This window comes from Erpetoichthys calabaricus, chromosome 15 (assembly GCF_900747795.2).
Source record: "Erpetoichthys calabaricus chromosome 15, fErpCal1.3, whole genome shotgun sequence".
NCBI classification, from domain to species: domain Eukaryota; kingdom Metazoa; phylum Chordata; class Cladistia; order Polypteriformes; family Polypteridae; genus Erpetoichthys; species Erpetoichthys calabaricus.
In genome coordinates this window covers 18091182-18118941 of record NC_041408.2, presented here as the reverse complement: position 1 = coordinate 18118941, position 27760 = coordinate 18091182, and the positions used below count along the sequence as shown (strand labels likewise).

The 27760-nt window shown below is 41.3% G+C and overlaps 1 protein-coding gene across 2 annotated transcripts in view; it reads left to right on the top strand.

Moving 5' to 3' along the window:
- The window catches only part of srbd1 (S1 RNA binding domain 1), a 427205-nt gene that overhangs the window by 364413 nt on the left and 35032 nt on the right, over window positions 1-27760 (top strand). For both annotated transcript variants that reach the window (XM_051919628.1, XM_028820290.2), the window contains exons 17-18: window positions 19555-19661; window positions 22863-23039. In XM_051919628.1, coding sequence (XP_051775588.1) covers window positions 19555-19661; window positions 22863-23039 — 284 coding nt within the window. The remainder of the gene's footprint in view (window positions 1-19554; window positions 19662-22862; window positions 23040-27760) is intronic.

Genomic DNA, 27760 nt, shown 5'->3' with positions numbered 1-27760 from the left:
GTCGTGCAACGTTCAATAAATAAATAATCCATAAAATGAAACGTGGAGGTTAAAATCAATCAGGAAAACTCTTCTAAAAACCATGAGGTAAAATAGTACAGGAAGTAATGTTAAAATCAAAAACCCGGTGTCTTCTGTTTTCATGGCGGCTCCCCTGCTACGCCCATCTGGTCTGCTCTACAGGAGAGTCGCCTACCTGCAGGATCAGCTGCCCTTCACATAGGTCCGGTAGCCCTCCGTTCCTTGGCTTCGTCGGGCTCCCAACCGGACCGAGACTTGGGATATTTCCCCAGCGGCCAAGGCGCTCACGCTGGGGCTACACCTGCCCAAAGCCTCCTCGACTCCCGCTCCTAGCAACGGCCAAGGCGAATACTTCTACTAGTCACTCCAGCTACTTAGTCGCTCAGCTGGAGCGACCGCTTCTTTCAGCCCCACTGAGTGTCGGCCAAACACTCCTCTCGTAGGCTCTCCTCCCAGCTGCCTGCTTTCTCATATGCGAGCCCGTTCTTGCTCGCTCTCCTTCCTCACACAGGCTTTCTCCACCTGCTTCCTGTCATCTCTCTACCTCCCGTTCTTTTCCCTCTTTTTTACTCTCTCCTTTACTTTTTACTTCTTTTCTTTCTCCTCCCTAACCGACTCGCGCTTCGCTATATATGTGGGGAGGACATGGCAGCTGCAGCCCATTAGCCACAGGAACAATCATGGATGTGGGCAGTTTCCCACCTGTGCACTTAGGTGAAAACCGCCCACACCGCAGATCGCCCTGCGGCTTGCTACAGCCACCACGCCCCCTGGCTAAGCCGCAAGCGCGGCGATTATTTATTTAATTAAAAATGGCCTTTAGTGGGAGAGCTGTGGACCCATAATACCACAGATGGATGGATGGAAGATAATAAATTCAGAGAAAAAAGCCTAACAGACAACATAACTGATGGTCTCGCACACACACACAGGTTACATGAGCAACTTGACATAGAGGTAAACTGAGAGAAGGGTAGTAAAGTCAGGTAGAGTTAAAGCCTTCCTGAACAGATGAGTTTTGAGTATTTTAATTTCTTATTTGTCTTTTATTCTTCTTTTCTTCATTATGTAAAGCACTTTGAGCTACTTTTTGTATGAAAATGTGCTATATAAATAAATGTTGTTGTTGTTGTTGAGTTGTTTTTTAAAAGAATTCATGGAGTCAGCTGACCTGATTAATTTCGGTAGGTCATTCCAGAGTCTGGGCGCTATACAGCTGAAGGCCCTGTCACCCATAGAGTGTAGATTAGTGAGGGGCACAACAAGATTACCAGAATCAGAGGACCTTAGTAGGTGGACAGGCACATAGTGATGGAGAAGGTCACTGATGTAGTTTGGCGCGAGGTCCTTTAAGGCTTTGTATGTTATTAGTAGGATTTTATATTCAATCTTGTAAGACACAGGGAGCCAGTGAAGACGACGCAGGATGGGTGTGATGTGCTCGCTGCTGCTGGTTCGAGTAAGGACTCTTGCAGCCAAGTTTTGAATAAACTGGAGCTGTGATATAAGATTAGAAGGGGCACCTGCCAGTAGGGAATTACAATAATCGATGTGGGATGTGATAAAAGCAGGGACAAGTTTCTCAGCATTAGAAAAGGAGAGGAAGAAGCGAACACGGGATATGTTACGGAGGTGAAAGTAAGAAAGTTTCTTAATGTGATTTATGTGGGCGGAATAAGAAAGGGAGGAATCAAAAATGACACCAAGATCCTTTGCAGTAGAGGCAGATCTGATGAGATCACCGCCAAGATGAACAGGAGCTCATTTCCTTAAGTTGCACTTTAGTCCCAATTTGCAGGAGTTCAGTTTTGTTGCAATTTAATTTTAAAGAGTTCTGCTCCATCCAGATTTTAATTTCACTGAGGCGCAAGTTGTGAGCTGAGATAGCTCTGATGAAGTTCCACTTTTAACATTGAAATAGAGTTGAGTATCATCTGCATAAAAATGATAACTCAGTCCAAAGCTACGAATAATATGGCCAAGGGGAAGCATGTAAATACAGAAAAGCAGAGGACCGAGTACAGAGCCCTGAGGAACTCCTTGTAGCACTTTCCGTAACTAGAAAGATTACAATATGCAAGTTTGCCTGAAGAAGGGGCCCGAGTTGCCTCAAATGCTTGCTTATTGTAATCTTTTTAGTCAGCCAATAAAAGGTGTCATTTTGCTTGACTTTTCACTAATATTTTAAAAAGAATATTAAATACTAACAAGAGTTGTTAAGCTGAAAAAGTAGATTTGTATCTCTAAAGACTGTGTTTTGTCTTTGAACATCGTAAGAGTTATTTATTCTTTTCATTTCCATGTTGGAGTATCTTATCTTGAAGTCTTCAAACACAGAAGGTGAATATTTCTGCTTTGTAAATCTGGTTAAGCAAAACAGTGTCTCAGCTCTTCTTTTTTTTTTACCAAGTTCCAAAGTTATAATTATTTAACTGCAGGGTAATAAAACATTATACCATAAACTTCAAAATGCTTGTTGAGTATGGCTTTATTTTTTTTGAACATATTTGCTGTGTGGGGCATGAGCAGGTCTTGATGTGCTCACCTCATTCCTGATAGGTTAGATCTGGACTTGGATTGCTGTTTTAGGGAGTGCCATTGGTTCCATGATAGGTATCAATGTCAGAAACAAATGAAAGCAGGAGCATCGCCTTTGCCAATAGTAAAGAAATACAGTATATACTTCCAGCTGCTTTAGGAGGAACCGGTCCTGCCACTTGAATCAGTTAGACAACTTAAAGAAATAAAGGATCTAATGTCGTCGTCTTAGACTACCAACCTGTTAACTCCTTATTTAAAAGCCTTTTCTTGACAATTCCATTGGTGAAAAGCTTTGATTATTAATTTTAATCCTGTAATGAAATTTTAAATTGTTTCCATTTTTTAATGTCAGCTGCTTGCGCCATTACATGATACTTTGCCAAGCAAAAAAGATTAATGGTGAAACTCATGAATATGGAATCAACGTGGAGTAAAGAAATGTACGGAGGCGAGCATGTCACTCTGTCTACTTTTAATGCTCGGTGTCATTTTAACTGAGCTCTGATTCCTGCTCCTCAACACCAAAAAAACTTAGGAGCTTGTTATTGACTTTAGGAAAAACAAAACTGACATCCAGCCACTCATCATTGGCGGGGCCTGTGTGGAGAGGGTCCCGGTGTTCAGGTTTCTGGGTATTGAGCTGGAGGATGACCTGACCTGAAACGCCAACACCATGGAGCTGCTGAAGAAGGCGCAGCAGAGACTGTATTTTCTGAGAATTCTCAGAAAGAACCATCTCCCAAAAAATCTGCTCCTTGCTTTTTATCACTGTTCCATCGACAGTGTGCTCACGTACGGACTGTGTGTGTGATACGGCAGCTGCACTTCCTCAGAAAAGAAAGCGCTCCACAGGGTCGTCAGGACAGCGGAGAGAACAATTGGTTGTACCCTCCCCACTCTGGAACAAATCTACACCTCCCGATGCCGCAAAAAAGCAATAGACATTTCACAGGATTCATCACATCCCGGTCATTGCCTCTTCCAGCTTTTGCCATCGGGCAAGAGATACAGAGCAATGAAAACCAGGACAAACCACCTTAAAAACAGCTTTTACCCGAAAGCAATCATGGCCCTGAACTCAGAATAAAACTGCTCCATATCATTCTACCAATGTGCAATATAGACCTTAAGTCAACCAGTGCAATTTGTATATCCATATTACTAACCGAGAATGGTAAACCGGATGGCATGGACGCAGGTACACGGCGATGGGACCATGAGACATACTGCGCAGGCGCGTACAGCGCGCATCTCATAAACCACACGCGAAGTTGTATCCACCGTGCACGAAGGAGTCACGGCCCAAAAACAAAAGAGCTCAACTGACGTGAATGAGAAATGAAGCAACAACGCGCCCATGGCTAACGACTATCGAGAGCCACACAAAAAAGAGGACTGTACGGTGCAGCCCAGATTCAAACGGAAGAGGCTACGGAGGCCCCACGGGTCCATAAGGTACGGAAGGCGCAGGCGTCAGCACCATATTGTGAGTGGCACTACTGTGGAGTGAAGTTAGAAATAATGTGCTGCTTGGGTCGACTAATGTATTTCAGGATACCCAACGCCGGGGGTAGGCGAGCGAAGCGAGCAGGTGGCGGAGCCCCCTTGTTTATTACTATTCGGTTTGTTATTATTTTCTCTCTTCTTGTCTTTTTAACTCTTATTCCTCACACTGAGTCGACTGCACCTTCAATTTCGTTGTTCCTTTGTAAAAGTGACAATGACAATATCTATCTATCTATCTATCTATCTATCTATCTATCTATCTATCTATCTATCTATCTATCTATCTATCTATCTATCTATCTATCTATCTATCTATCTATCTATCTATCTATCTATCTATCTATCTATCTATCTAATTCAGCAAGCAGTGTCTTTTGCTTTTTTGTGGTCCATGTACCTTAACTTCATCACTCATCAAATCAAGTCAAATGTGCAAGTCAGTATTTATGAGGAAGGTGTTCACTCATCAGTACTCAGACCTGATAATCCAATTTCTTAGTGGAGTGGTGAATGTAAGGATGTCTCCCAGCAAATTGGTCTGCATTCAAGTTGGCATCCGCAGTAAACTGCGCATATGTGGGTTGATGAGAGAGATAGTGTAATGGCCACAAAGGGCAAAGCACAAATACAAATGAAAGGTCAGTCCTTCCACTGTTAGTGAACTAACATTTATTTTACATGTTGTTTAATATCGATTTAAGAGTTTTTACAGTTTTAGTAATTCATTTTCTTGCTCTGTACAGTCAGCCTAAATATGTAAAGGAGAATGTAATCCATAGTTGGGAAATACTGTAAAGATGGATTCAGTAAATTGCACACAGATAAGAATCAAGAGAGAAATACATTTTAAGTTGTACTAAGAAGCAAAATCTAGTTTAAATTAAAAAAATTTAAATGTTTTAACTTAGAAATCTAGGATAAAATAATAGAAGTCAAATCTAGCTCAAATCAAAACCTTGACCTGCTTTTTTGCTTTGTGCCCTCTCCCACCATAACCTGTTGTCTATGAGGGAGAAGCAAAAGCTTTAGCTTCGTCAAAAATGTCAATCTCCAGTTTTCAACAGATCTTAATGTTTTCAGGTCCACTGAAACCGAATACATTGATATCTCGATGATGGGTGTGTGTCTGTGTCTGTGTATCACAGTTTCTTGAAGATGGTCTAGAGCTAAAACGGCTGGACAGAAAAATACCAAACTTGAAACTTATGCCTGTTATGAGATGACGATGTGCTGATTCGTTTTTGAACCAAATCGTGCAAGAGGCACACTAGAGGAACCCTCCAATACTGTAATTCTGCTATTAATTATGAATTCTTTGCACCAGGTGCTATCGTAGTGACCTATTTTATGATCAGAAAGGTCCACATCAGTGTGGTAAATAATTACTGAAATGTTAAGGAATAGTTCGGGTATCTTGGTTCCTAGGGGTGCAAAGCCTACTGATGCACATGTCCAAATTTTTTTGTATTATGTGTGCAATGAGAAGTCGTCCAATAACAGCAGAAATAGAGGCCACAGCACAAAAGCAGATTACGAATGATCTTTCCAGAATGCAGTAGCTGCGTTTTTTATTGAAAATTTTGAATTTGTGAGAGGGGAAAGTTTGGCAACTGAGGAAATATTCCATGCCTGCAGAGCATTTCTTCTTAATTTTGTTAGCAATGTAATTTTGGTTAAAAATCAGTCTTATTGTTGAATTCACTTTAATAGGGATCAAATGCTATCACACTGTAAAAAATATTAAAGTCTCCATAAGATAAGGATTTGTGGCTCACTGGCTGGTTAGTAGAACATACACTATGCATCCCACTGTTGGTCACAGGAGGTGTTGGGGGTATTTTGAGCATTTTTGGTCTGTGTGAGTGTTGCTGCTATGAAGAAGCTCCTTTGTATTAGCATTGGGTTGTCTTTTTTGTTGTTTTCCAGGAGTGTGTTTTTCTGCTTCAATTGATTTTTGTCTATACCTTAAGACTGGTTGAATTATTTTCTAATATATTATAGAGGGCATGTTCAGTCAGCACTGTTTTACAAGTATCATACAACACTAGAAGCGTCCAAACAAAATTATTGTGATTTTAAATGTAATTATGGCTTGTCCCTTACACTCACCATTGTGAGATATTTTACCCTATACATTTCCTCTTCCATTTAGCAAGGAGCTTCTACTATTCTATTTATAATATTCTAATATTCTATTTAAATGCAGCTGTAAACAGCTAGAAACAGCATTGCTGGGAGGTGTGCCTAGTTGTGTGTAGAATCTGAGTGATAACTGTCCCCTCCAGGCAGGCGTTCATTCATCAGATACTTTGCTGGTGTGAATAAAGGAAAGAGCAATTGAAAGCAACACATGTATCACAACAAAGAGACCACAGGCCTTTTTACATAAAACTGTCAAGATGATGTTTCTTTTAAGACAGACATCACAGAAACAAGCCTGGGCTGAAGTAAATCCTGACTAAGAGGGACTTTCCACACTCCAGGTGAGCCTTTCTACCTTAATTTAAAATGGGCTCCTGGGTCTGGTTGATTCTCTTGGCAGTCCTTAGCATCCTGTTAGAATGGCTGGATAACTGGAACAAAGCTCTCCTCAAGTGAGAGAAGACAAATGGCAAGGGTCTTAACTTTTGTGAGACCTTTGGAGAAAAGAAACAAGGGTTTCTGGCAATAACAAATTCTTTCTTTCTTTCTTTCTTTCTTTCTTTCTTTCTTTCTTTCTTTCTTTCTTTCTTTCTTTCTTTCTTTCTTTCTTTCTTTCTTTCTTTCTTTCTTTCTTTCTTTCTTTCTTTCTTTCTTTCTTTCTTTCTTATGGCTGCTACTTTTCTTTCAGCATTCTTGGATTTCTGAGGTTCCAGTGCTTCATTTGGAACAGGAAAAGGCAGATAAACTGTTTCATTACACCACTGTAACTTCCAGAAACTCACCAGGTTTAATGCTAAGTTGTTTTGCTAAGATTTTCAGAAGTACCAGCCCCAACCACATCACTCCTCATACAGTATATTCTGGATATTTTTTTTTAAATAATGTGATAAGAAAATATAAGTTTCACTTTTGAGCTGCCGCACAGGTGTTATCGTTTCACTAATTACCCCCTACCCTGTTTCACAGGTGACAGCTCCCATTAGTCACTCTGTGCTTTCTGGAGCTCGCTGCTTCACGAGGTACCTGGTTTTCTGTTGTGTCGCAGCTTAGTGGCACTAGATGCTTCATGGGGGACCAGACTCTTCAGCTCAAAATGAATAGATCTACTCGGAATCTGCACAAATGTTGTTCCCCACTTAGGTGGTGTCATGACAGTACTCAACGTTTCTGATTTTTGGAGCATTTCAGAGTTTGGAATTTCGGATTAGGGATGCTCAATCTCTGTATGTGTGTTTGTGTATATATGAGGTATCATGCAAGGGTTGTTTTTTTGCCTTTTCTCTAGTGACTACAGCAGCTGCAGATATGATAATGCATTATTTGTTCATTCATATAATTAAGTCAGCTTAATTTCTTTAATATTTAATGAAAGCAACAAATGTGGGTCCATTATATATTTCATAACATCTCTCAAGCCCAGGTTATGCAGTGCTGAATCTATCGTCATCCCTACCAGTAAACCTTTAGTCTTTACTTACTAATTGATTATTTTTCATTTATTTGTCAGTTCAAGACACTGAGCCATATAATAATGTGAAGAGTTTTATTTTCAAGTCAATCATTTTTGTTTAGCATCATCTTTAATGCCAGAGGTACTCTGGTTAAGATTTAGATTTGATTTGCAGTACTTTGGCTGCCATCGAAGTTAAACTTTTACTGCAAGCAGATGGTCTTTGTTCTCCAGTGAGAAATGTATATGGCCCAAATTTATGAGACTATGTACCTTACATACTTTTATTATTACTACCAATGCAAATTCTATGTGATGTCTTAATCAAAAAGCAAACAGAGAATGTAACATGTTTTTAGCCATTTAAAAGAAAATGAAATCAAGTACTTCAGTGAAATAATATGATGATGAATGTAATTGCACTATGCTGTTTGCTATTGGCAGCTTTCACATATTTTGTTTGCTTGTTGTATTCCAAAAGTATTCTTTATCGGTGTATTCATTCCTTATGTAATTGCTTTACTTTTATATAGAAATTATTTTTCAGCAATGAATTTTCAATATTTGAAAGCCTGATTTTTTAATTTTGTTTTTTAATTTAGCTGGCATAACAATGGCATAAGAGTCATGTCCACTGGCGTATGCAGTATATCATCTATTTTATTTACTGTCATTTCCTCCTATATACAGCCCTACGCATAGCTGTTCTTTTTGTATTCTGTTCTTCTTCATTTGTAATTTGAGTGTGCATTTTATTTGGTATCGCCACCTGCTTGTAATGATGCTTGTCATTTCACCTAGGAACATGTCGAATTTGTTACGGGCGTGGGCTTAAATTCATTTGGGTTGACGGTTGCGTTACCTTAACCGTGACAAAGTACAATGTGTTGTGCATTTTGTTAGTGGAGTTAGTGTGGCCCAGCTGTTAGTCTGCACTTGTTGTATCAGTCTCTACTTACCCTTTTTATTAGTAGTCTGTTTCTAATGATCAGGACTGTCCTAATCAATCTGTTTTTGTGGAATAGGCAATTATCAGCAAACCCCTTTGAAGCTCTTCTGCTTGGAAACTCTAGCAGGGTGGCTGTTCCCAGTGCATTCAGTATGGAATGTCTTGCACTCACTACAGTGCTCTTCATTCAGTGCCCCATAAATGTTTAGTCTTGCCAGTGCTATTTTTAAATTGCACAGTTGCACTTATTTAATCTATCTGCACCTATCGTTGCATTGCATTATTTGCACACATTAGACTAGGAACATATTCCATGTTGTTTGAACATGCAACAGTCGCACCATATTCTGTACATCTGACAAAACTGCCACTAAATACGCATAATGCTCTCATTAACTTAGCAGATAATTGTTTGAAAAGCTCAGTGATGCTTACAAAAGTGGTCAATGAGGGTTTGCTTGTACTGCTTCTTACCTGGATTCATGGTAAAGCGGATTTAAAGTAAATGTAATTATCTGTGTTGTTACGGAATGATGACTCTTTTAACAACTGTTCCATAGTTTCATATGTCACTTTCACATTAATGCTCTTTCTACTTTGCACCATCTATGAATCAAAAAAAAAAAAAAATATTTGTATAACTGTTATACTTAAACTTGCCACTAAATCTCTAGTATGTGGTGGTTGCTTGGACATTTTTCTTTGTTAGAACACTTAGTTGGGGTGGTGATTACCGTATATACTCGAGTATAAACCGACCTGAATATAAGCCAAGGTACCTAATTTTACCTACAAAAACTAGAAAAACGTATTGACTCGAATATAAGCCTAGGGTGGAAAATGCAGCAACTACTGGTAAGTTTCAATAATCAAAATAAATACCAATAAAATTACCGTACATTAATTGAGGCATCAGTAAGTTAAATGTTTTTGAGTATTTATTTCAAAGAAAAACAGTAAACTAGCTCTGTAAGTAGAGAAGAGGGTCAACAAAAACAATATGGTATCTCTCTCTCTCTCTCTCTCTCTCTCTCTCTCTCTCTCTCTCGCTCTCGCGTGTCTCTCTCTCTCTCTCTCTCTCTCTCTCTCGCGTGTCTCTCTCTCTGTCTCGCACGTGTCTCTCTCTCTCTCTAGCGCGCATCTCTCTCTCTCGCGCGCGCTCATCTCTCTCTCTCTCGCGCGCGTCTCTCTCTCTCTCTCTCTCGTGCACGTGCATCTCTCTCTCTCTCTCTCTCTCTCGCACGCGCGTCTCTCTCTCTCACACACACGTCTCTCGCTCTCTCACACGTGCGTCTCTCGCTCTCTCGCTCACTGCATAGGGAGACACTGAACATGTGCGGAAATCATCGGCGCGCACAAACCAAAAGGGAAACTGGCTTGTTCGTATACCAGGGGGCAGCGGGACCTGACTCGAATATAAGCCGAGGGTGACGTTTATTAGCATATTTTGGGTGCTGAAAAACTAGGCTTATATTTGAGTATATATAGTATTTGCTTAATTGTATAAGACATTAGTTTTATGCCAAAGATTTGTGGTCTAGGGAGGGTTTTGGAATTTTACTTTATGCCATAGTGAGCACTATACCGGTATTTCACATAATTACCTCTTATCCTTTTATTAAACAATGTTATTCAACTGTTTGTTTGTTTGTCCAGGTCAGATCTTGCAACTGATTTTAAACCCACTTTTGGCGACGCAAATTTCTTCAAATTTTGCATACGTGTTCAGTATCGATGACAATACAATAATCTCTCAAAACCAATGCTATTACTTAGCAAATTTCGCCATAATTAATGGTTATGCGATTCCAATTAACGCACACAGCAATGACTGTGGTGGCACTGAGGCTAGGGATCTGCACTGGCAATCGGAAGGTTGCCGGTTCGAATCCCGTAAAATGCCAAAAGGAACTCTGCTCTGTTGGGCCCTTGAGCAAGGCCCTTAACCTGCAATTGCTGAGCACTTTGAGTAGTGAGAAAAGCGCTATATAAATGCAAAGAGTTCATTATTATTAATGACGGAGAGAGAATCTGGTGAGATATAGGAGCATACAAGTGAGAGACTCATCGGATTGTCCCCACTTGCCTCTTCCAGTGAGTGGAGTGGGTCAATAGTCGTGCCGACTTTACTCTTGCGAAGGAGTAGCCTTGATGATCACGCTGAGGAAGTATTGCCGCAAACTTGCCATTCTGTTGTCGATATTTTTTTTTTGCGCAGTGACCGAGCGCTAATCTCATAAGAACCTGAACAGAAAAATAGAAACCAAAATATAATTCTTTTTAGTGTTCAAATAATTCTGCAAAGAAGATAATACTTTTAAAGAAGCTTCCCGTTCATGGAAAATGCTTAAAGAAAAATCATTTGCAAAATACTCAAACTAAAAAGTAAAAAAAAAATGTAGAAAAAAAAAAATTAAGTAAAACAATTTTATTTACTTTAGTTATAAATACACTAAAAAGCAAAAAGTAAATATTTCTTTAACAACAATTTTTGTGGTATTATGTGACTAAATAAAATCATGGGATGCACATAATTTAATTAATTCAATCCATTAATAGAATAGCTACTTTCATCATAAAATATATACAAAAAAAACAAAAACAACATTGTAATTCCCCACCATGCTAAACAAGTTTCAAAAATTGTTTGAATCAATTAATTTATGTGCGCCCCACAATTTTATTTAGTCACATATAACCACGAAAATTGTGGTTAAAGAAAACATTATTTTTTGTTTTTTAGTGCATTCATTACTAAAGTAAATAAAATCGTTTTACTTATATAAATTTTTTTTTATTATTATTATTTTTTTTATTTTATTTTCTCCTGTGGACTGTAGGTCAACACACCACTTCACACACTTGCAGTAAAGAAAATGTATGGACTGAGTCAACATACTGACTCACTATCTGCCACATCTAGGTCTGGCTTTTTGACATTTATCAACAATATTTTTGTATTTGTTACATTGTATTAATCCCAGAGGCAAAACTGTCTTTTCACACGACCTCTGAAGGTCAATATAGCTTCAAGTGTGTTAAAATGGCAAATTATGACAGTTAAATAACACGGTTGCCTGCTCAATTCCTACCTCTTACTCACTGTAAGATGCTAAGCAAGTCGCTTAACCTGTGTTCAAATTGTAAATGAAAGTTTCAACAAGCTAGAGGTACAAACATGTCATAATTGCTCATCCTGCTTGATCTCTCACCTGCCTTTCACACAGTCAACCACCAGATCCTCCTTACCACCCTCTGTAACTGAGCTTTGCATCACTGGGACTCCCCTCAGGTGGTTTGAGTCCTACCTCTTGGGCAGATCCTACTGTGTGTCCTGGCATGAAGAGATATGAAGCGTGTACCAAGTAAGCACTGGGGTGCCCCAAGGATTAGTGCTCTCTTGCTCTCTCTTTGCACCTCTTCACTAGGTCATCATACAGTCCCGTGGTTTTTCCTATCCATGCTTCACTGATGATACACAGTTGTTATTGTTGCTCCCTCTAGAGGACCACATGGTATCAGCTGCAGTCTCTGCATGTCTTACTGGTATTGCAAACTAGGTGAATTAACACCATCTTCACCTCAGCCTGGCAAAGATGGATATTTTTGTCATCCCAATGCAGCACCCCATCTCTAGTCATCTTGGCTCACTATCACAAACACCTGCCAAGTCAGTACACAACCCTGAGGTGGTGATTGATGACCAGCTGTATGTCAGATACTGTGTTGCTATGGTCTCTCAGTCTTGCAGATTAAAGATTAGACAATATGCAGTACAATACCTGGTCCAAGCTTTGGTCTTGTCATGTGTGGACCACTGCAACTCTCTGATGGCATGGGTACCAGCATGTGTCATCAAGTTGCTGCAGATGATTCAAAAAGCAGCAGCACATCTGGTATTCAACCAGCCGACACAGACACATGTCACTCCTCTCTTCAGATCACTACACTGGCTTTCTGTAACAGCACATATTGAATTAAAATCCTTGATGTTTGCCTACAGAGTAGTCAGTGGGTCTACACCTATATATGTGGAGACACTTCTGAGGTCCTTTGCTCCTACTTGACTATTCAGGTCTGCTGTTGAACAGCATCTAGTGATGCCACCTCTGTGCGGTATTCAATCTCAGCAGACTCTTCATATGTAGCTCCTAGTTGGTGGAATGAGCTGCCCATCTCTGTCCAAGGTGTTGATTCCCATCCTGTGTTAAAGAAGACTTTTGTTTTGCAAATTTCTGTCTATCTGATATTAGCTGTTAGATTTTGTAACCTTGGACTTGTAACTTGCTTTTATTTTGTTTTCTGACCTTTTCATTTGTGATGATCAAATTTGTACCCTTGTCCTGTTGCAACTTTTTTCCTCAAACATTCCCCAGCCTAATGTTTACTGTAGTATGTTGACCTCCATTAGATAAATACGTCTTCTAAGTAAATCAATGTAAATGTAAACTGTAAATATGGCTTACAGGACTGTGTCTTTGTCTTCTTAGCCTGACCACCCAATGCCATGTCTCTCCACTATTGTCACACCTCTCTGCTGATATTCGAATGTGAATATCGGCAGTGTTTCTTTGCAGCCTTTGTCGATTTTTGTAAAGCGTTCAACTTGATCTAGCTGCCCTGTGGGACATTCTGAGACTTGGTTGTTGGATATCATGTCTGGTACACTGGTACTGTGAGTGCTATGCAGAGTGGAGGCAGAACCTCTGTGATTTCCAAGTTGATTCTGGGGTTCAACAGGGGTATATTTTTGCTCCTACTCTGTTCAATGCTTGCATGGACTGGGTGTTGGGCAAGGTCGTGGGGTCCAGTGGCTGTGGGGCGTCTGTTGGTGAAGAAAGATTCACTGATGTTGACTTCGCTGATGATGCTGTAATCTTCGCAGAATCAATGGAGGCTGTGATCGGGGCACTTTAAAGAGCGAGGAGTCTGAGTGTCCTGACAAAAACCAAGATCTAGGCCTTTAATGACCTCTTGGGCACAGCCATCAGCATTGTGTCTGTTTGCGGAGAGTGTCGACCTCATCGAGAGGTTCACTTACCTCTGCGGGAGAGCACAGGAGGTCATGAGGTCACTTGAAAGAGGTGTGTGGCGCTATCGATATCTATGCAAAAGGACGAAGGTCCAAGTCTTTAGAGTACTGGTGCTTCCTGTCTTGCTATTTGGCTTTGAGACATGGACACTATTCAGTGACCTAAGACGAAGACTGAACTCTTTCGGTACTGTGTCTCTTTAGAGAATCCTTGGGTACCGCTGGTTTGACTTTGTGTTAAATGAGCGGTTGCTCACGGAGTCCTGAATGAAGCACATTACCTGCATTGTGAGGGAACGTCAGTTACGGCACTACGGCAATGTGGCCCGATTCCCCAAGGGTGATCCGGCTCACAGGATCCTCATTGTTGGGGACCAGAATGGCTGGACCAGTGCAAGGGGGGCGCCCACGTAACACCTGTCTGCAACAGATAGGGGGTCATTTCCGAAGGGTGGGACTAGACTGGGGGTTGTCAACAAGGATCCCGAGCTGTTTCGTCGTGTGATGGGTGCGGCAATGTGCTATACCAGAGCATGCTCCCCAATCTAACCTGACTGACTGATTGTCACGGCTTTATTGTGCTGTGCAAGTGCATTTTGTGTGTGTCACTTTTATGGTGGTCATAATTTTGTTCTGGAGCTTGGCCATGTACTCTTTTGAAATAAATTTTGTTTGTATATTGAAAAGCAATGACTGTCCTCCGAAACCTGACAATCAATTCAGCATTGTAAGCGCTTCAGTATATTTTAACATAATCTAATTAGTAGCACATTTATCCTATTAACAATTTATCTATTAGTGAGATTTGTCATATTTAAATAGTATTTTGAGTGTTTTTTTATGCATTATATTATATAGGAGCTTTTCATGTCCAGCTAGACAAAGCAAAGCAAAGAATTCACTCAGATTCCGTTACTTGCATGTGATTCGTATTGAAGTTTGCCACATGCCATGCACACTGATAAACTGCTTTTATTTTTGCTGCTTCACGTTTTTCACGTCTTATTTTATTTAATGTATAGCATTGTCAGCTATACACATGACACATGTAAAAAAAATCATTGCTCTAACGAAAATGAAGTTCATGTAAGGAGATCTTAGTGGCTTAAAATATTCAGCATTTTGCATACCTCCATCTATTTTCAGACCTTCTGTTTCCACTTCAGGTCCCCGTAGTAAAGATGCTTTATATTCTAATATTAACTGTAGCAGTCCATATCATGGCAAACCAAGTTCTATACTCCGTTTGTGAATAAATGCTTGTCATCAGTCTAGCTACAGTGCAGACAGTTTAGTGTTATGTAAATCTGTTATTAAAACTTGGCTGTTGACTAAAGAAGCAGAAATCAGGAAGTCTTCTGATAATCTGTTGTCTAGATTTTGTCAAATAGGCACACACTTCTCCTCCAGCCTTTCTTTCTTTTTTGGTTAATGAGAGTTGAATAGCATTCATTTCTTGGCTGGAGTGCGTTTTCATGTTTTAATGTTGACGTAATGGCAAACGGCTTCATCTGCTTTTACAATAATTGTGTTGAAAACCCCTAAGCACCACTTAACCATACTAAAATGGTATTTTGATGAAAAAGTATATACATTAAGCAGAATTTAAGTTCAGCTGAAATATGATAGAAATGCCTACATCATATCTAATCAGTAATTGCTGCTGGCTTAGGCTGCTGATGTGAGCTCCCTGAGGAAGTTAAGTAGTACAGGCCCTGACCACTAGGGTATTTATATGTTTATACTCATTAAGGTACCAGAATAAAGCATTCTTTATCTTGGCATTCTTGTTTTTTCAATACAAAAAAGTCCGCCTTGTGTCAGATGAGAAGCTATTCGATAATATTATGTTAACTGATATGTGAGACTTCGACTCAGCCATTCCAGGACACTAACATTGTTGTTTTTTAGCGATTCCTGTGCAGCTTTCGCTTTTTATGCTTGGGGTCTTTGTCTTAATGGAAAACAAGTCTACTCCGTAAGACGCAGACTTCTTAATGATTTCCCTGTATTTTGCTGTACAGGCAGTCCCCGGGTTACGTACAGTGCATCCAGAAAGTATTCACAGCGCATCACTTTTTCCACCTTTTGTTATGTTACAGCCTTATTCCAAAATGGATTAAATTCATTTTTTTCCTCAGAATTCTGCACACAACACCCCATAATGACAACGTGAAAAAAGTTTACTTGAGGTTTTTGCAAATTTATTAAAAATAAAAAAACAGAAATCCCGTGTACATAAGTATTCACAGCCTTTGCTCAATACTTTGTCGATGCACCTTTGGCAGCAATTCCAGCCTCAGGTCTTTTTGAATATGATGCCACAAGCTTGGCACACCTATCCTTGGCCAGTTTCGCCCATTCCTCTTTGCAGCGCCTCTCAAGCTCCATCAGGTTGGATGGTAAGCGTCGGTGCACAGCCATTTTAAGATCTCTCCAGAGATGTTCAATCGGATTCAAGTCTGGGCTATGGCTGGGCCACTCAAGGACATTCACAGAGTTGTCCTGAAGCCACTCCTTTGATATCTTGGCTGTGTGCTTAGGGTCGTTGTCCTGCTGAAAGATGAACCGTCACCCCAGTCAGAGGTCAAGAGCACTCTGGAGCAGGTTTTCATCCAGGATGTCTCTCTACATTGCTGCAGTCATCTTTCCCTTTATCCTGACTAGTCTCCCAGTTCCTGCCATTGAAAAACATCCCCACAGCATGATGCTGCCACCACCATGTTTCACTGTAGGGATGGTGCCTGGTTTCCTCCAAACGTGACGCCTGGCATTCACACCAAAGAGTTCAATCTTTGTCTCATCAGATCAGAGAATTTTCTTTCTCATGGTCTGAGAGTCCTTCAGGTGCCTTTTGGCAAACTCCAGGTGGGCTGCCATGTGCCTTTTACTAAGGAGTGGCTTCCGTCTGGCCACTCTACCATACAGGCCTGATTGGTGGATTGCTGCAGAGATGGTTGTCCTTCTGGAAGGTTCTCCTCTCTCCACAGAGGACCTCTGGAGCTCTGACAGAGTGACCATCGGGTTCTTGGTCACCTCCCTGACTAAGGCCCTTCTCATCCGATCGCTCAGTTTAGATGGCTGGCCAGCTCTAGGAATTGTCCTGGTGGTTTCGAACTTCTTCCACTTACGGATGATGGAGGCCACTGTGCTCATTGGGACCTTCAAAGCAGCAGAAATTTTTCTGTAACCTTCCCCAGATGTGTGCCTCGAGACAATCCTGTCTCAGAGGTCTACAGACAATTCCTTTGACTTCATGCTTGGTTTGTGCTCTGACATGAACTGTCAACTGTGGGACCTTATATAGACAGGTGTGTGCCTTTCCAAATCATGTCCAGTCAACTGAATTTACCACAGGTGGACTCCAATGAAGCTGCAGAAACATCTCAAGGATGATCAGGGGAAACAGGATGCACCTGAGCTCAATTTTGAGCTTCATGGCAAAGGCTGTGAATACTTATGTACATGGGATTCCTCAATTTTTTTATTTTTAATAAATTTGCAAAAACCTCAAGTAAACTTTTTTCACGTTGTCATTATGGGGTGTTGTGTGCAGAATTCTGAGGAAAAAAATGAATTTAATCCATTTTGGAATAAGGCTGTAACATAACAAAATGTGGAAAAAGTGATGCGCTGTGAATACTGTCCGGATGCACTGAATGACATAGGGACAATAGGTTTGTACTTAAGTTGAATTTGTATGTAAGTCAGAACAGGTCCGTTATTTTAATAAATGCTATTGTTGACCGACTGTAACCAAGTGCTCTGCCAATGAATGATGGAGTTTAACCTCTCTCTGACCTTTTCATTATTTCTACTTTATTTTCAATGGTGATGGTTTTTCTCCTCTTTACTGTATCACCAGCACTTGCATCAGATTTGTGTTTCAGAGACATTCTTGAAGGGTGAAGACAAAAGATTAAGATGAGCTCTTCTGTACAGCACTGTACACACTATCACAGCAGGCAGGTAACCGTCAACATGTCTGATGTACTGACAAGAGACAACTTCCTGCTATGTGCATAACAGTACAAGCAGACTTGCTATTGAAAACGAATGGGGGCGGCGAAGGGCGGTTCATCACCAGCCCACCTCACAGTCACCTCCACTACAGTATGCTGTAGAATGAACACGGTACAACCAAAGGCGAGTAGTGAATCGCTCAACCCCAATTGAACAGGCAGCCATCCGAGGCACACTACAATGCTACCCCAGCCGCCCCATTCAGCCACAACCGGGTCATTACCAGCCGTGTGTGCTGGGCGGGCAGTGAAACGTCCCCCTCGGCTCCATCCAGCCTGCGTCCAGTCAGGAGCAGTAGCTGCGGCGGCGTAGTGGGTGGGCAGTGAACCATCGTCCTGCACACGAACGATAGCTGTGGACCACGGGTCACCACTTGCCTCCGGGAGCCGCCCGAGGGACACTACACTGCACAAGCAGCGAAATCGCCCCCCATCAGCCACCGCTTGCAGCATCCCCAGGTCGAAGATGACGGAGCGGCAGTTACTGAGGCGCATGCGTTGCAGCTGCGTCCTCGTTCGTAAGTCGTAGGTCGGATGTCCGTAACCTGGGGACTACCTGTATTCATTTTTACCATCTACCCTCACAAGCCGTCCTGGGGTTGCAGCAGAGATGCATCCCGACAGCATGATACCTCCACAACCACACTTCATATTGGGGGATAATGTGTTCTTGATAATGGCAAGTGTTTAGTTTACACCAAACATGGCATTTAGTGTGATGACCATGAAGTTCAGTTTCTCATCAGACCTTAGAACAGGGGTGTCCAGCTCCGGTCCTGGTGGGCCGCAGTGGCTGCAGGTTTTCATTCTAACCCTTTTCCTAATCAGTTTTCATTCATTTCATTTTATTAGCCCTGTTTTTAAGGATTCAGTCGTCTGAATTGATTCGTTTCTTCATTAAATGGCAACCAAACAGAAATGAGACGTGAAACGTGCCGACAGATGACCAGCTAAACTGGAACGTCCAACTCCAGCCTATTTCACTCCAACCAGTTTCTTAATGAGAAGCCGATTCTTGCTGTTAATGAAAGCCGTTATTGAATATCAGGAGTTGTCGCTGCGCTCGTTCTGCCAAAGCAGACTGTTGATTTTCTGTTTTTTCTAAGACCTCCGTCAAGATGTTTTGGTGACCTGAGCAGATCCAACATGACTGAGACCTTCACCTTTCTTTATTTTCTGGTTAGCTGGCAGCTTGTTTTGTGTCACATTATTGGTCATTAACTCATTAAGGAAAAAGAAACGACTAAGGGGTCTGAGTCACCTCAACTAAAAACTAAGGCAAGTTAATCAGCAGCAAAAATGGCTCACTAATTAAGGAAATGGTTAGAATGAAATCCTGCAGCCAGTGTGGCCCACCAGGACCGGAGTTGGACACCCCTGCCTTGGAACCTTCTTCCAGCTGACTTCAGTCTCCCACGTGTTTTTGTGTTGTATTGTATCAGCTTCTGTCCATTGCGATTACTGTGGAATTTTCAGATTGCCTTTACTTTCTGAGGTATCCTTATTTGTACACAATGAGGTGTCCCATGTCTGCACAAGGCTGTGGCAAAGCAGGAGATAAGAAGACTCCGGGACAACAGTGTAAAGTTCAGCAACCTGGAGATTCACTGGGAAACACTGAATGCATATAAGCAGTGCCGATGTAGACATACTAGGAATCGGCATGAAGGCTTCGGTTTCAGACATTTTACTTACTAGATCTCTCTTTTATTTCCTCTGAAGGATTTAACGTGGTTAAGTGGGTCAGAAACTGAAGTAAAGAACCACTGGACTGAAGAGAGCTAATGCTCCTTTATGAACATGATCAAATGTACTTGTGCAGGATATTTAAAAAGTTAATAACCTATATATATATTCATTCATGTGTATTAAGGTTTATTTGATTTTGCAGCATGATGTGTCACAGGCCCTCCTGAAAGCAGCCTTGGCCAGTGTGGTGGAGGAATGTGTCAGTTTCGTTGGAGTTGACATTAACATCTGCTCAGAGACGCTGATGAGGTATGGTGAATGCCTTCCACTGGTAGTAATTGCATGGCATGGGATCACACAGACTCTGTTTAGTCTTCGTCTCACTTGGGGCAAATAAGCCTTGTGTTGTTTTGCCAGTAGCAGGGAAGCAACAAGCTTAGACGTCATTTTACCTGTGTGCACAACATTAGCCATTCTTTGAAAGCTGATTTCCAGTCTGCATTGTTTGAATGGTTGTAGAAATGTCCTACATAATCTAATGACTTATGGTTTGTTTCTTGAACAGTTGTTTTTCATTTCCCTTTTCATTATGAGCTGTGTGGTTCTATGACTCGCTTTGACGGCTTTAAAGAGCATTCTTCTTAGCAAAGTTTTAAATAATACATTTTCATTCTGATCCAAAAATTTGTGTTTTTTTCGCTGTCTGCCATATGTTATTAAAAAATAATGAAGAGTGGTGAGTTTAGTGTTGCCCCCTGCTCTCTTTTAAGAATACCAATGCCATTGATGCCTTTTAGTAACATGTCTAATTGATTGAAACAGATTTTAAATTGAATGTGGTCAAATTTGGGAAGTGGATGCACTGCCATGCACACAGTCCTAGTCTGACTGAAAATACGTTTCCCTGAAATAACAATTTCTGATAGAAATTGAATAAAAATATACAGAGGTGTGCTATTTTACCTGAAAAACTGCCTGGTGCTGGATGGATTAGTGCTACTTGACTGAAAGCTTTGGGGTTCTGTTAGCACGTTTCCCAGTCCCAGCATTAAATATTTTAGTTTTTTTCCACATCTAAAACACATCCATCCATCCATTTTCCAACCCGCTGAATCCGAACACAGGGTCACGGGGGTCTGCTGGAGCCAATCCCAGCCAACACAGGGCACAAGGCAGGAACCAATCCTGGGCAGGGTGCCAACCCACCGCAGGACACACACAAACACACCCACACACCAAGCACACACTAGGGCCAATTTAGAATCGGCAATCCACCTAACCTGCATGTCTTTGGACTGTGGGAGGAAACTGGAGCGCCCGGAGGAAACCCACGCAGACACGGGGGGAACATGCAAACTCCACACAGGGAGGACCCGGGAAGTGAACCCAGGTCTCCTAACTGTGAGGCAGCAGCACTACCCACTGCACCACCGTGACGCCCTCTAAAACACATACATGGTATATTAATTGGAGAGTTTGCACTCATCCATTGTGATCAAGTATGGGTTTGTGGGTAAAAGTGTTTTGTGATCAAAAGGAATCGCATCCAAGGTTGGCTTTTGCTTTTCTAGCCAATGCAGTTAAGATGAGATGCAGATACTGGAGGTGATAGAAAAGAAATTGGATAAATTGATGTTCCAGATGCTTTGTAAAAACGTTACAGTTCTTACAAATAAATTGAGAATTTTAACAGACAAATAATAATTATTTACCATTATGATAATGGATATAAGATTACATATTTTATGTGTTAAAAAAAATATTCTATAAGTGTGCAAGTGAATTGAGTTTTGGTGTCTGGGGTAGCTGAGATGTATGGTGCAGTTTAACTGTCATAACTGATTCTGGTTCAGAGACCAGAAATAAATACAAATAAGACATATTACATCTCTACCTCAGTTCTGTAATGTAATTTTCCTTACTGCAAGATACTTGGAAAGGTACCAATGGATGGCAGTTATAGTACAATACACATTTTATGCCTTTTCATCGCCTATTTGCTTCGTGACATTTGGAACCTGTGACAATGCGGGTTCGCTCCATGCTCCCATCTGACTTCTGGGAGCTCTTGAACCCGACACCGTCAGTAATGTCACCGATGACCTGGACAGTGAGGCACAACAATGAAGCAAGGGGATGGTGCAAAACGTGCCAAGTGCTTTTATTAAAAACAAAACCAAAAACCAATTAAAGTGCAGTGTAATCAAAAACAAGTCATTAAATAAATAATCCATTAAAACGAGTGAAAGGTGGAGGTTAAAACACAATGAATAAATCCTTTTTAAAAACGAGGTTAAAATAATGGCTGGAAGCAGTCTCTTTAAAAATCAGGTGCATACTTCTTTAACCTGGCAAATCCCCTGCTTCTCCTTTCTGGGCCCCGCAACAGGGGATGTCGCCCTACCAGCAAAATGCAGCTCCTTCAATACTGGTCTGGTAGCCCTCCGATCCCCTGCTACGTCGGGTTCCAGCCAGACCGAGAAACTTGGGTTTCTTCTCCCGGCGGCCATGGCGCACACACCCAAAGCCTCCACGACTGCCACTGCCTTCTTGGCCTTACGTGGCAAGCCGTCCATGATCCTGGTCACTCCTGCTCCTCTGAAAAGCTCAGCAGGAGTGACCCAATCCATCCACCCTGAGTGTCGGCCAAACATTCTCTCAGGGCTCTCCTTCCAGCTGCCTGCCTTTGCTCAAGCGAGCCTGCTGTCGCACGCTCACACCGGCTCCCCACTTCTCCGGCCTTCTTCCCCTTAACCTCCGTCCTTCTCTCTTATCTTTTCTCCTCTCTTCTTCTGCCTCACGCTTCTATTAAATGATCCGGGGACGTGGATCAGGTGTGGCAATCAGCAGCTCCCAGCAACAATTACAGATGCGGATGACTCCTCACATGTGCACTTAAGTGAGGACCGTCCTGCAGCACGCATCATCCGGGAACCGCTCCAGCCATACTACCATGCCCCCCCTCTAAGCCCCGAGTGCGGTGACTATTTATTTAAAAAGTGGCCTTTTTAATGTGAGCTGTGGACCTGCTACAACACAGAACCATTGGTTGAAAGTCCAAAATGTTTAATGAAGATAGATGTCCATAATATAATTTTGTTATAAGTCAGGTTTATTGATCTGATCTTTTAGCAGCAAGTCTTTGCCTTTGAGAATGGCATAAAGAACGTGCAACACACATGTGCTTACATATTCTTGGTATAATCACTCCACTCTAGTCCATTCGTTTAGGCATTAAATTGCTAGCATAGACAATATTGCAGATCTCTACTTTAGGTATAAAACGTAAAGGAAAAAACATTAATACAGATGAAATTCATAGTAATAGCTCCACGTTTATCATGCAGATATGTATATATGGTCAATGAAATGAAGATTTTGTTTTGCCTAAGAGTTGCTAAATCAACAAATATGTTTTCAAGGGCTGTTGAGCCTTTCCTTATGGGACTGCTGTAAGTCCAAAGCTGAGTAGAAAAGCAAGATATACATTATTGGTTTCATTTTTCTCAGACATGTTGCAGGACTGAATGCAGGACGAGCCAAGAATATTATTGAATGGCGAGAGAAAAATGGACCGTTTATAAACAGGGAACAACTGAAAAAGGTGAAAGGAGTGGGCCCAACCAGCTTCCAACAGTGTGCGGGCTTTATAAGAATCAATCCTGAGAATTTAAGGAACACTTGCAGGTAAGAGTGTTTCGTTTTAGTTTTCTGACCTCACAGTCTATATTGCAGAAATAAATGAAGCCACTCGTCAGATATGATCCTTCTAACAATAAGCACTGCTTGAGGACTGTTTGACATGGAATTATGAGATTTGTCTCTTTTTATTTTACTGCTGAATTGTAAAGGGAGTGTAGAGTGTCTCAGGCTTCCCTGCAGGGCTTGGAAGGGAGCAGAAAAGCAATTAAGAATCCAGCCGGGAGGGCCTAATTAGGAGTAACAATTGCAAGTTCAGTAACTGTCTAAAAAGCCACAGGTTAGGGCCACATGGGATATAGAGCTCTGGGAAGCAAATTCACTGCAAACAAGTTCAAATATTTGAACTGAGATTTATTCCCAGTTGGACGTGATATCATTTTACCAGGATGTCATCTTGTAATTAGTGTTAATTGGGACATAAATAATCTAAGAGCTTTATTACTGAAGTGTGTTTTTATATAATTATTGAGGGAGAGTGAGACAGAGAATCTCTGATCACATGATAGGTGGGGGTCTTTGTGGAATAGTAATTGTCAGGTGTGGCCATCTACGTCTTTGTGCAATTGTGGATGTTCCTCATTGGAGTTAGGGCTAGGGAAGATTGATATGAACAAAGACACAATAATCACAATAATCTAGCTTACTTTTCATAATACTAATAAATGTAATTCAAAAACCTAAAAAGAAGACAACCATTAACCATAAGAAGGTTTGTTAACTTTTCAGAAAAAGATAAATGGTTAATTGTTGATCCAAGAAAATGCAGAAGTGTTTCTAAAACAATCGTACTATAAATATTCCATCCATCCATTTTCCAACCCGCTGAATCCGAACACAGGGTCACGGGGGTCTGCTGGAGCCAATCCCAGCCAACACAGGGCACAAGGCAGGAACCAATCCCGGGCAGGGTGCCAACCCACCGCAGACTATAAATATTCCCCATTTGTAAATAAGAAACAGACAATGCATATATCACTACAGTAAATGTCTGATGGTGCTCTTTAGGACAACGTGTTTCCAAACTATGCAGAAAGCACTCTGCCCGTTGTGGAAAGCATACCCCCAGACACAGACAGACAGACACCAAAATGTCCAAACACACTTCTTTTATTTTCTTTCAGCACCACAATGCCTTCCTTCACCAACTCTTTCGTCTTCTCTTTCTCTCTTCTTCTCTTCTCACCTTCAACCTCCTCTCCTTCTCTCTTCTTCTTCTTCTCTTTCTCTTTCACCTTCGACCTCCTCTCGCCCTCCTCACAAGCTTCGTCTTCTTCCTCCCAACTCTGGCTCACTTAGTGGAGGGAGGCGGCCCCTTTTATTATGACCCAGATGAGCCCCAGGTGCTCCCCCTGACATGCCTTCCTGGTGTGGCGGAAGTGTCAGAAGAGCACCTGGAAGCACACCGGGTGCCCTTGGGATTACTTCCGGCAGCACTTCCTGGTGTGGCGGAAGTGCTGCCATCCAGGACTCCCTAACTGTCCGGGCGCCCCCTGGCGGTGGCCACGTCTTCTCATAGTGGTGAGTGTCCTGGCTCCATTCCTGTGGCCCCCAATTAGGCCCTCTTGTGGCCGAGGAGAAGTATCGTCCAACTCGGGAACTGTCCATGCGTCCCGGCCGGGCAGTGTCCTCGCTCATCTGTGACACTGTACACTAAAACAGTTTAGCTAGTGTCATTTTCGATGCCCTTAACACTAGAATTACCAGAGCCTACGAAAAAACTCGTAGATCCAGCCCACCTTAAATCGCTTCTTAAATCCGTTCACACCTCTCCGCCAGCATCCTTTGTCCTCTAAATGTGCTGATAAAAGACAAGCTGCCAGCAGCCGGCTATTCCATCCCCCCACCGACTCAGAACGTGAGCGAACTTTTCCCAGCTCATGCCTTGATTGATTATCTGGGAGTGAAGTGGAGTTTTACAGTGGAAATAATAGATCTTTATTTGGAACACACGCATTTCATGCTTGTTCCGTTTCTACAGTAATCTGTGTAAACACATTGTTAAAACAGAAACTTGTTCATATTTTAGTAATAAATGTTACAAAATGTAGTAGGCATAAACTATAGAATATGTAAAGCCCGAGTTCCAAAGATCAAATAAACACTTTCACAAAAGCTTCAAAGAGGATACAACAGTTTCCGTGGCGTAGCGTGCTAAGATTTGCCTCTTAGAGCACAGCAGCTTTGCCGTGCCTCACAGACCTGAGTTCGATTCCCTGCTGGGGATAAACTGTTGCTTTTTTTTTTTTCTTTTTAACCTCAAACGGACATAAAATTTATAAATTGGTATGCACTGTCAGTTAATGAGATTGTTATATTTTCATATGGGATGCTCCTTTTAAAATATTTTTTTAACAATTGAGACTGCAATTAACATGAACAACTGTCCCTAAAACTGTTATTTTTAAGATCCATAACACACAGACAGACCGAGCACTGCGTAATAGAGAGACAGACAGGCAGAGATATATAAATAAACAGGGAAGGCACATGTACTGAAAGAAAAAAAAACGTCAACATGTGCGTTGTTCCTGCAGCACTGTTATTCAAACCAAGTGCATGTGTGTACTGTATAATATTAACAAAAAGAGCAGCTTACTACTGAAAACGGCAAATATAGGAGTGAGTGGGGATCGAACCAGGACTCTTGATTACACTTGGTTTGTGTCTGTACTTGCGCTGTTACTTAGAGAGTCAGATCGGGGGAGGGTTGATGTTAGAGCGCCGTGAGCTTATTCAGTGCTGCAGAAACAACACACATGTTGATTTTTTTTTCTTTCAGTACACGTGCCTTCCCTGTTTGTTTGTATATCTCTGCCTGTCTGTCTCTCTATTACGCAGTGCTCTGTCTGTCTGTGTGTTATGGATCTTGAAAAAAATAAGTTATAAGGACAGTTGTTCATGTTAATTGCAGTCTCAATTGTTAAAAAAATATTTTAAAAGGAGCATCCCACATGAAAATATAACGATCTCATTACCTGACAGTCCATACCAATTTATAAATTTTATGTCCGTTTGAGGTTAAAAAGAAAAAAAAAAAGCAACATTTCATCCCCAGCGGGGAATCGAACTTAGCTTTGCCGTGCCACACAGACCTGCTGTGTTCTAAGAAGAAAATCTTAATGCGCTACGCCACGGAAACTGTTGTACCAACCTTGAAGCTTTTGTGAAAGTGTTTATTTGATCTTTGGAACTCGGGCTTTACATATTCTATAGTTTATGCCTGCTACATTTTGTAACATTTATTACTAAAATATGAAAAAGTTTCTGTTTTAACAATGTGTTTACACAGATTACTTTAGAAACGGAACACGCATGAAATGCGTGTGTTCCAAATAAAGATCTATTATTTCCACTGTAAAACTCCACTTCACTCCCAGATAATCAATCAAGGCATGAGCTGGGAAAAGTTCGCTCACGTTTTAAGTCGGTGGGGGGATGGAATAGCCGGCTGCTGGCAGCTTGTCTTTTATCAGCACATTTAGAGGACAAAGGATGCTGGCGGAGAGGTGTGAACGGATTTAAGAAGCGATTTAAGGTGGGCCGGATCTCTGAGTTTTTTCGTAGGCTCTGGTAATGCTTATTTTCTATTCAGAAAAATAGATGGAGTTACACATCATTGTGAGGCTAGCCTTAGCACAATGTATAGTAATATAAATGAATCGGACAACCAAACTGGCTAATCCACGGGTAATGGTAGCCAGCTTTTTTTTCTTTTTTTATTCCAGGCAAAGTAAAACTAAATTAGTTGGGTGTATGTTTGTTGAAGCCCCAAAGTGTAAGAGGTATCACAGTTTCTGCAACAGGGATAAAAAAAATTAAACAGTTAAAGTCACTAGGGCCTGGGCTGAGATGTAGGGGAGAATGGCGCAGTACTGTGGAGTCATGCACTGTTTCTATAATACTATTTGTAATTCTTCTGACACCTGTTGTCTTCTACCTGCATGTTTAGAATTTTATACGCCTTTACACTGAAATAATGGACATGATTCTAAAACATCAAGAGTATATTTTGTTATTACATAAATCGCAAAGGTTACTTAAGTTGTGTCAGAATGCGGTCTGAAAAGTTACTATCAGTAAACTTTAATTATAGTGTCCAGTTTCTTTTAACACTATATTTACCACATGCCTATTTCCTCTGATGAAAAGTTATTTGTTCATTTCCTAATTTAAAATGTAAATTAATGTGCTACTGCTTTCCCATCTTTTATGCTCGATATCTGTCGATGTAAATACTCGAGTGTTTGTTTTGTTTTTCTGCTATAAACCCATGAAACAATATACAGTAGAGTCTCGCTTATCCAACCTTCGCTTATCCAACATTCTGTGTAATCCGACGTCCCACCGCAAAAAAAAACAAAAAAACGCATCAATCAGCAACAATAACTGCAAGTTGCAAGCGTGAGTGTAGTCTTTGTTTTGTTGCTAAGTTCTTTTTTTTAGTTAAATTTTTCTGTTGTTTTGTTGTAAAACGTGATTACAGTGGATTATGTGGCCAGCCCTCTCTGATGTGTGTGCATGTGTGTCTCTCTCTCGCTGCACAGGGAATGCACAGGGAGAGACTGAACACGTGTGGAAATCATCGGCGCGCACAAACCGAAAGGGAAACTGGCTTGTTCATATACCGAGTATGTGGTCGTGAACAGAGGCAAAAGTTTGGCAAACTTTTTGGTCATAACCCGATTTGTACGTGTTCAGAGATTTTC